Source organism: Crocodylus porosus, unplaced genomic scaffold (assembly GCF_001723895.1).
Source record: "Crocodylus porosus isolate Cpor-Errol unplaced genomic scaffold, CroPor_comp1, whole genome shotgun sequence".
NCBI classification, from domain to species: Eukaryota; Metazoa; Chordata; order Crocodylia; family Crocodylidae; genus Crocodylus; species Crocodylus porosus.
In genome coordinates, this window is record NW_017728907.1 from 46,920,464 (window position 1) to 46,930,216 (window position 9,753).

Here is a 9,753-nt window from a genome sequence, read left to right on the forward strand (position 1 = left end):
CATGGAGAGGGTCCAGAGGAGGCCACTCGCATGGTCAGGGGGCAGCAGGGCAGGCCCTACGAGGAGAGGCTGTGGGACCTGAACCTGTTCAGCCTCCACAAGAGAAGGCCGAGGGGGATCTTGTGGCCTGCTATAAACTAGTCAGAGGGGGCCAGCAGGCATTGGGGGAGTCCCTGTCCCCCCGAGCACTGCCAGGAGTGACCAGGAATACCGGTCCCAAGCTGGCAGAACGGAGATTCGGATTAGACATCAGAAGGCGCGACTTCACGGTCAGGGCGGCTAGGGTCTGGGACCAACTTCCAATCGAAGTGGTGCAGGCCCCTACCCTGGGGGTGTTTAAGAGCAGGTTAGATGAACACCTTGCTGCGGTCGTTTGACCCCAGTACTCTTTCCTGCCATGGCAGGGGGTCAGACTAGATGATCTGCTCAGGTCCCTTCCGACCCTAGAAACTATGAGGAGTGGGCAGTGAGGGCAAGGGGGCAGGAAACCTTATTTCCAGGGGCTGGAGGCCAGGGGGGACAAGCAGGGCATCTCATCTAACCCCATGGATACCGGATGCAGGCAAGTTTCACCCACTTACCACTGTAACAAGCCTAATGACTTGAGTTGGTCCAAAGCGTTTCAGCCTTTAGAAGACTGAATTGAGCGCCCCAGACAGAGCACAGGAGAGCGCAGGGCCCATGCAGCGGTGGGAACTGACTGCCTGAGAGGGGTCTGGGTGACCCCAGCAGACAAACTGCATCCCCAGCCCCTGTAACCTTCTTGCTAACCCCAATGTCCCAGGAGAAGGCACAATAAAATATATTAAAATTAAATAAACCACCAAATCCATTTGTTGAATGGTTCCACACTAGGCAAGATGGCCAATTGACTACATATTTTTGACTGGTGAAAAATTATTAGCAATTTTACAAAAAAATTACTTTTTTTGTAGTTTTCTTCCAGCCCTAATGTCTATGAAATCTATGAAACATGACTTTTTATTGCTTTTTTTTTTTTACACATTTTTAATGGAAAATTTGTGCTTTTGTATATTATTTGGGCCTATTGAAAATTCTTTTACAATCTCTGGCTGATACTTGACCAGTCAGTTGACTGAACTTTATTTGACTAGTCAAATACACAACCCCATTTCATCCAGGACTTGGATACTGTGGTGGTGGGCGCCAGCCAGCCAGCTTAGATTAGACGCACAGGGAACTGAAGAGTTTCAGGCCAGGGCTTTGAACACCAGACCAGGGGCCTCCAACACACTCCTCAGTTATCTCATAGTCTACCAACACGTTTACACTGCACCCACCCCGGACTCCTATTTGGTTTGACATCAGCAAAAAGCATCTTTTGCAGTGAGCCCCCCCCCCAAAAGTAACCAAGTGTGACCCTTGGTCCTCTCTGCCCTGGGAAGGCATGGCAGATGCCACAAGTTACTGTCTGCAGTGGGAACACAGATATGTTATGGGGTCCCTGGGGAGCAATGTGAATTACTTGGCAGTGGCATTTTCACAGGGTTTTGGGGTGGGAAGCCCCACTGGACTGTGCTGCTGTTACTGCAGAACCAGGGTTGTGAGTGTGCAAAGGAAACGCTTGCACTGGAAGCTCCTGTATCGTCACACCTACCCCACGGCAGGGCCCAGCCCAGGGTTCAGAGGCTGGTAGGTTGGGCAATGAAGCGGGAGGGGTCTGGGCTGGCTCAGCTGCCTGTTTGCATGCAGCCGACCGTCTCCTAGTGCCTCGGCGTCCAAGCCATTGGCAAGAGGCCATTTCTGTTGGGGAACGAACGGTTCTTTCCAGGGCAGGTTCGTGCCAGGCTCATGCTCGCTGCCAAGAGCTAGGTGAGGGGAGGAGCAGCCGAGCGCGACGCTGGCCATGCCGCTGAAGGCACCTTCCTACACATGGGTGAGGAAGCCTGCAATGATCTGGAGGCAGCCTTCTCCCAGAGCTAGATGCCTCCACAATGTGGTCCCCGGTGCGCTAGGTGCTGTATATTCATTCAGCTAGGGAGACTAGAGGATTGAATGATCTCTTCTGGGCATAGAGCCTGCCCTAATGTGAAGGGAGATGTGTAGGGTGGGAGAAAGCGCACTGGAGCAGGGGCGCGCTCTCTCTCTGGGTACACACAACAGGGCTCCAGTGTTAACTGAGGCCTGGAGGCAAAACTGTAGTAGAAATACCCACAACTTATCCTGCATGGTGCCCTGGGGTCTCAGCTCTCCTGCAGGCGCACTAGACTGATGAATGGCTGCTTCACTTAAACACCTGGGAGAGAAAGTCTGCTCCTCCCTGCCCTGTCCACTAACGGCTGGGGAAATGCCACAATCGACACCCCCACCAGCCAGCCCTCGACTCGGGAAGGGCTGCCCGGCCTTTGGTTACCGTGTCGCTGGGTGTCTCTGGCTTTCTCGGCTCCTTCCTGCCCTGGCGTCCCTGCTGCTTGGGGTATCTGGGGCCGGGAACGAGGCAGTCGCTCGCTGCTCGGCCCCCGATGCAGAACTTCTCCACGTGCTTCTCCAGCAGAGCCCGGGAGCGGAAGCCCATGTCGCAGTTCGGGCAGTGGAAGATCCCCGTGTCCATCCCGAGCGGGGCAGGAGGTCCCCGACTGCCCAACTCTCATGTGATGGCTGACCCGCTCCAAATACCTACATCAGGGAAACATCAAGTAACGAAGGATGACCAGCATTTAGATGGTTATTTTGGTCTTCAAATTGACAGCGTAATCCTGCTACCCCAAGAGGCAGCATGCCTTTGCCACTAGCTCTCATTATTCCCAATTTGAAACAGGAAAACCGAGGCCCTGAGAGACTTTATGACCTACTTTAGACTACAAAGGGACTTGGCAGCAGGGCTGGGATTCTGGCTTTAGTGAGCCTGAGTCCTGGCCGTGAAAGCTGGACCTCGAGGCTGGAGATGGAGGGCGAGAGGCAGGAAAAGGGAGCCCTAAGGAGACAGAGACACCGGAGGAGACAGTGTTAGCAGGGACATCCTTTGATTTGGACAGAGGAGAGAGATCGTCTAGCCATCTGATTCTCCAGCCCAGACCCTGAGGCAGGTAAATGCTTATGGGGCTTTACCATGTAGCTGCTGAACCTGCTCTACAAGACCTGCAAGGGAGGTTTCTGCTATGACCTTACCCTCTCCTTTTGTTGTTCTCAGTGTGTCAAGACTTGAAGCAACTAGTGGGCAAACTCCTCCTTGTCCTGACAAGGGCTCAGAGCAGCCCAGCAAGCTCCCCACGTTCAAGGACTTGGGGTTGTTATAACGCGCTGTTCCAGGAGCGGGAGAGAGAGAGAGAGATTTAAGGACTGACCTGTTCGGCAGCACGGCTGGCTCTCGAGCCAGAGACTGTGGAGCTGGGCTTGGAGCTGTAGTTGCTATGTTGATAATGGGGTGGGGCCTGCTTCACAGGCAAAGGGACATTGCAGACAAGCTGGGCTGGGTAGTGATGGCATCATTGCCATGGTGGTGGCTTATGTGTGCCTGTATTAGGCAAGGCGGGGATTTGTGACGTGGGACAGAAAGGGCAGGTGCAGCCTACAGAGCAACCAAATCCCCAAGGATCTGCTTTTAGGGACTTTTCAGAGGAGCATCACCAAAGGGCTCTGGGCACCAAAGGGAGGGGGTGCAAAGGTGTGGTCTGCACCCTTGTAAATGAAACATGCCCAGAAATGAGACCAAGCAAACATCCCCGCTTGCTGCACAGGACAAGAATGGCCTGTGTGCAGGGCTCTGCCCCTGCGAGGTTTGGGCATAGCAAAAATAGGAGAGAAGGGTTAATAAAATCTCTGCCAGGTTCAGGGGATGGAGCCCCTTTTTAAAGAGACATGCAAAGGAAAGCTTCACAGCCATTTCTCAGCAAAGTCTGCTCCATGGAGTCCACTATTCCCAAAGCATTTTGGTCCATCAGAATTTAAGCAGCATGCAGAAAATCCTGTGCCGTGGGGCAGTTTCCAATGACAGGCCTGATCTCTGGTACCCACCCCAACAAGTCTCAGGTGGACAGCAACTTTGTGCACAAGTGACTTAGTGCAAAAAGCAGCATCCAGAATAAGATCCCCAGTGGGCAACCAGGCTCTGCTCTGTCAACTGATGCTGCAGGGGCCCACAGAGGATTGAGAGGCCTGGATGGGATCTTAAGGAACATGATGAAGAGGCCAGGAAGTAGTTTGCCTTGTAGTTCTGTGGCAATGGTACAACAGGCCCAAAACATGTACACTGTGCCATAAAGCCCTGTTTAATATTTCAGAATAAACCTGCTCTCAAGCACCTATGAGTTAACGGAGCACTTTAGCAGCAGGGGAATAAACGCTCGTGGAAAAGTTGCACAACAGATGCTCCAAAAGAACATCGTGGAAACCACCATCGTGGAAATCAGTTGTTGGCAATCTTACCCCAGAGTAAAACATTCTTCAACATGGGAGTGACATGGCTTGATTCACTTATGTACTGTTGAGGGTAGAAATGAATCCGACCAGTTCATCTCTCCCCTCACCCATTGATTGCCTCAGCATGTCTGGCTCTAGCAGCTGCTTATAGTCAAAGGAAGCTATGTAGGTCTTGCCCTCTATCATCTCGGACTCCTAAGCAGGTTGCATGAATGTGTAGGACTGTGGCTAGAAGGAACTACCAGGCCCACAACAGCTGTCCTGGGGTGGACCAAGGCAGGGTGAGGTCACTTCACTTGTTTCTTAGTGCATCTCATTTCATTTCATCCCCTTCAGACTGTCTGTCCTTGTGTACTGCTCACACCACATCTCACACAGCATTTGCCTGGGGCCCTACAATAATTAATTTAAGCAAATGCCACTCATGGAGACACTGGTGAGCTACCCAGCACCCACCCCAAAAGCTGGCATACTGGGTAAGCTGCTAGCCTTGCACCCTCCAGGCTCATCTTTAGTATCTAACCAGCTTCTAAATATGCATGCACCAAACCTGCCATCGGGGCAGTGGGAGGGTTAAGCAGCTCACCCTCCTCATTGGCACCTTATTTTCCCAGTTACTCAATTTGAGCACCTCTGCTACACCCTCAACCGCTGCCTTAGTCCACCTCCCCTTCGTATACTCTAATTGCTCACCTCTGTAAATGCTCATCAGTTCTGCACAGCGCTCACTCCTGCCTTCCTCAACTGGGTGACCTGATCCTGCACAGATACTCTACAACCCTCTGGTGAACACTTTGCTCTTATCATCCATCTCCTCGTATGCTGTCTACAGGCTGCTGAGGAAGCAGGTTTGCTCAGTTAGTGCATCTGAAGATAACCTCCATGAGTCTCCATGCTGTAGTGTGGAGGAAGAAACTGTAAGCTAATGCAAGTAATTCTAGGCACGTGGCAGAGGTTGTGAACAGATAAAATTAACTCACCATGTTGGAAAAAAAATGGACCCCTCAACATTATATAAAGGAAGCTGTCCTCTGCCTGAATTTCTTCTCTTGAGTTTCCTGAACGCTTGGTTATCTGCCTAGAGCCCTGCCTGTACGCAGAAGCTGCGGAGGTTACGTAAAACTGGTTTTAAAGACATTAAATGAAACCAGTGAATGTAGACACTCATTTTGGTTTGAATGGCGTATTGATGCTTAGCTTAGCTCTGCTCTCAGTAGATTTAAATAAGCTCACTTAAACCAAAACAAGGTCCACACTTTTTAACATCATTTATAAAAAAAAAATAGTTTTTTTTTTTTAAACCCACATCTTACATTAAACTGGTACAACTTCCATGTAGCTGGCCTCCTGTCTTGAAGAGCTTTAACACTTAAATCCCACACAAGGAACTAGTTTATTAAGAGAGATGACTAGAGAATGACAACTAGAGCCACTAGGCTGAAGACTGGTTCCAACATGACAGGGATAAAGAAATGTTTTTGTCAGCCTTCTTATTTCATATAACCATATTGCTCTTACAATAACAGAGGGACAATAGCAAACCAGGAGGCACAAATCTGAAGGCAGTTTAGGGTACTTAGCAGATAATGCTCCCCAGGTTCCAAATAGCTACCTAAAAGGAACTCATTAATCAATGCACTGGTAGCTGTCTTAATGGCTCAGGTCTAGACTGATCAGAAATTATGTTACAACAGAGCAATTAGAATTTCATATCCAATATACTGATCATCTTTCCTGATCTGCCACCCACACTTAAAACCTGTAATTGCTGCTGACACTTCCCAAACAAAGGTGCCAGCGTACACATTCAACTCTGGAAGCACAGAAATGGCTTAAAACAAAAGCTGTCTGCAAAAATCCTTTTTAACTTAATAGAAATGTCCTTGTGAAAAAGGTTTCAGTGGAAAAAGCTTTGAATTTACAAATTCCCTTGCCATGTGGCAAAAACGGGTAACTGCACTGGAACATGAGAATCAGACAAAATGGGCAGTCTTGCTTGCCTATCTACAGTGTATAAAGTAAGAAATGAAAGCAAATGCTAATACTGAAGCAGCTCTAAGTAGAATTCTTCTCTTTACATTTGTTTTAAAACAGCTACATGCCTAGCTGTCCTCTCCTTGCTGTCTCTTTATAAAGCAGGAATATTTGAACTATTGTAATGTAAGCATGACAGCAAAACGCAATGTTTGTCAAGTGGAAAAACAGCGTCAGGAGAATAAAGTACTTACTTCCAGGTGCTACTAAAGCCCCACAGCTGCAAATCTCTTTCAGGAAATCATCTCTTACATAAGAAAGACAATTAGAATTGGCAAACTGATGCAAAATATTTATTCCAAGTTAGTTATTTTTTGATGCAGTAGTTTTTCCCCTCATACAGACTCAATGTGATAGTCACTTTTTTAAATCTGTAAATAATGTTATCAAAATAATCTTAATCTTTGAAATCTCACAAAAAATTTATATTTTACAATCCACCCTGAATATCAAGGCTGCAAGAAGAACACAAACAATTCCTATATCCAAATATTTTACAGCTGTACCCAAAAAAAAAAGAAAACCACAAACGCCTGGTTAAGTGATGAAGCTCCCCGAGCCGCCAAAAAAATAAAATAAAAAACTCATGTTATTAGCATTAATTTAACACAATTAGAACTTCAATAGCCATTTTGTCATTGACAATGATTGTTTTAGCACATTGTTACCGCGCAACATTATGCAATGCAGGCGGCATTATTAGAAGCTTGTTGTTGCAAAGATCAGTCCCCTGTATCCTGCTTACAAGACTGAACTTGTGCATTGCCCCAGAAGGGATTTCTGTCAAAATCTGCTAGCTGTACAAACTTCTATTAAGCATTAGGGCAAAACCAAAAGAAAAAGCTAAACAAGCCAATTTCTTTTTTTCTTTGGGATACGATTATTTCCCTTGTGCAAGAAGTATTCAACAACAAAAGAAAAACTTGAACAGACTGGAGACAGAATAAACTCTGTTTAGTTTATACAACCCCAAACACATGTTGAACTATGAACTGAGTTTATTGGGTTGGTGTTATTCATTTTTTAAATTTTTTGTGCCCACTTTCAGGCATCATCGTCTGAAGTTTCGCTGCTACTAGTTTCTGTGTCCGAGTCCTCAAACTCTGTCTTAAAAGTGCTTCTCCACTGGGAGAACAGGCTGGAGCCGCGGCCCTGAAGAAATCCATTCTTCCCGAATCCATTTCTTCTTAGCTAGAGGGGAAAAGAGAATGAAAGTTTAAGCCAGGATGAAGTGTGAAGAATAAGCAGTCAGTGACAATATCCATTCTAGTTGTACATGTGTATTTTTTTCCACCATGGATGATTCATGATCACTTGAAAATCAAGATATACTTCCTATTACCACTTTGTCATACAGAACAGAAGTCTAAAAACTCATTGCAGGAACTCGATGTGCAAAGGGGATGAGGGAGAAGAGCCAGCACAGCCATTAACATACCTGCTCAGATTTAACTTGGAACTCTTTGAGCTCATCCTCAGTGAGGGGAAGGTAGTTCTCTTCATTTTCAGGATACTCCTGCCATCCCATTTCTTTTAATAATCTGGTCCGTTTTTTTGGTTAAAAAAAAAAGAAGTCAAAAGGTTAAAAGGAAACAAAAGAAAAAAAAAGCAGGATTGGTTTTAATCAGATGCATGAGTGACTGAATGGGGATGGATGCTTCCAGGAGTTAGCCATCTAGATTTAGGGAACATCTGTATTTTTTTTTTTTTTGTAGCTAAGCCTGGTGTATGCATCACACACTTCATACTCAACATGAACATTTACAAATTTCTAATCATCCACAGCCCAGCAAAACCGGTAGATTGCTTTAGCTTTCCTGCTTCCACAATAAGACTGAGTGGGTGGATGATTTTTCCTGGGGACACTGAAGGGGGGATGTGTGGCAGCTAAAAACATTAGACCTGAGCATTTCCCAAACCCTATTACCCTGGCTCAAATCACTGGATCACACTGCTATTGGTTACTCAAACAAAATCTACACTTTGACACAATGTACAATTTCCCCCCCATTTTTCATGTTTTTAAAACATGGGGAACCTATCCAATCGGGACACTATGCGAAGAGAAGAGGAGACAAAGTCCTAAGCTGCAGGAAGCACCAGCAGCTGGGGGGGTGCCACTTTCCTCCCCAGCTCAGCAGCAGGCTGTTCCTCGCCGCCGCTGCTAGCCTGGGCCCTGTGCCGGCTCCAGGCTCGCTTGTCAGGTTGAGCTGGGCACAAACTGCTGCTGGGGCAGAGGAAAGCACTCCCCTCCTCACTGCTCCTGGGCAGTGTTTGCTACTGGAGTCTGGGCTGCAGCTCCTCCGCCGCCGGCTCCGTGGTGCCCAGTGTGGCAGCAGTGGCCATGTGGAACAGCTGCACTGGGCAGCTCACAAGCGGTGGTGAAGGAGCTGCATCAGAGCCTAGCACAGCATGGGCTCCAGGCGGGCAGCCACAGCAAAAACTGCCCAGTGAGGGGGGGGAGGGAGAGAAATTTTCTCCATTCCAGCAGCAGTTTGCCCCCTACTGCCACTGCTTGGCCCAGATGTCCCCGCCTGTACCATGGGGCTGGGACTGAGTGGGCATGAGGGAGCCAACAGCAGCCGGATGGAGCACGAGGCCCGCACCAGCAGGGTAGGAGCGTGGGGTCCCAGATGGCTGAGGCTCTTTGCACCCCATGGCTCCCATACCCACATGCACACACATACCCCTCCACCTACAAACCCCCATACCCACCCACCCACAGCTCCCCACAAACCCCAATTACCCACCCATACCCTCTGACACCCCTGCACACCCCACACACTATATGAGTAATACTTTGTTCTTATTACACCCCTTTCCACCGTTAACACACAAACCTCTCATGAAACTCTCCCAGCCAGTAAGAAGCAATGACTTTTGCTTCGTCCTTTTGTCATTTGGGCAGAAACACCATAACTCTTCTTTCCTCTATCTCTTGTCTGCCTTCTCCTTTCCCATATCATCTACATCTTGATCCACATAGTATTTCAATTCACATATTGCTAACCATGGTGAAAGCCAGTCCCTTGACCAACAGTAGGTTTCTCACCTTCCATGTTGCTTTCTTTGGGCATTAACCCACAGAACAGTGTTTCATATGTTATGTTCATATTGATTGCTTTCAAAAAATGATGCACTCCTTCCCATACCCCTTGCATAAAAGGACAGTACCAAAATACATGCAGTACAGATTCTTCAGCCCCACATCCCTCTCTTGGGACTGCTGCCAATTTTACCAGACCCCATTTATGCTGAAGGCCCCTCACAGAAAGAATATTCTGTATCTTCATTCATATGATAGTCCTTTCACCAAGTCCTCAACTAAATTGGTATCAT

General features: G+C 47.7%; 1 protein-coding gene across 2 annotated transcripts in view; it reads right to left on the minus strand.

The window, feature by feature from the left end:
- Nucleotides 1-6,685: 6,685 nt before the first annotated feature.
- GPBP1L1 (GC-rich promoter binding protein 1 like 1) overlaps nt 6,686-9,753 on the minus strand; it is a 20,246-nt gene continuing 17,178 nt past the window's right edge. For both annotated transcript variants that reach the window (XM_019531345.1, XM_019531346.1), the window contains 2 exons: nt 7,853-7,955; nt 6,686-7,605 (listed from right to left, as the gene is read on the minus strand). In XM_019531345.1, the coding sequence (XP_019386890.1) occupies nt 7,459-7,605; nt 7,853-7,955 (250 nt within the window). In that variant the 3' untranslated portion in view covers nt 6,686-7,458. The remainder of the gene's footprint in view (nt 7,606-7,852; nt 7,956-9,753) is intronic.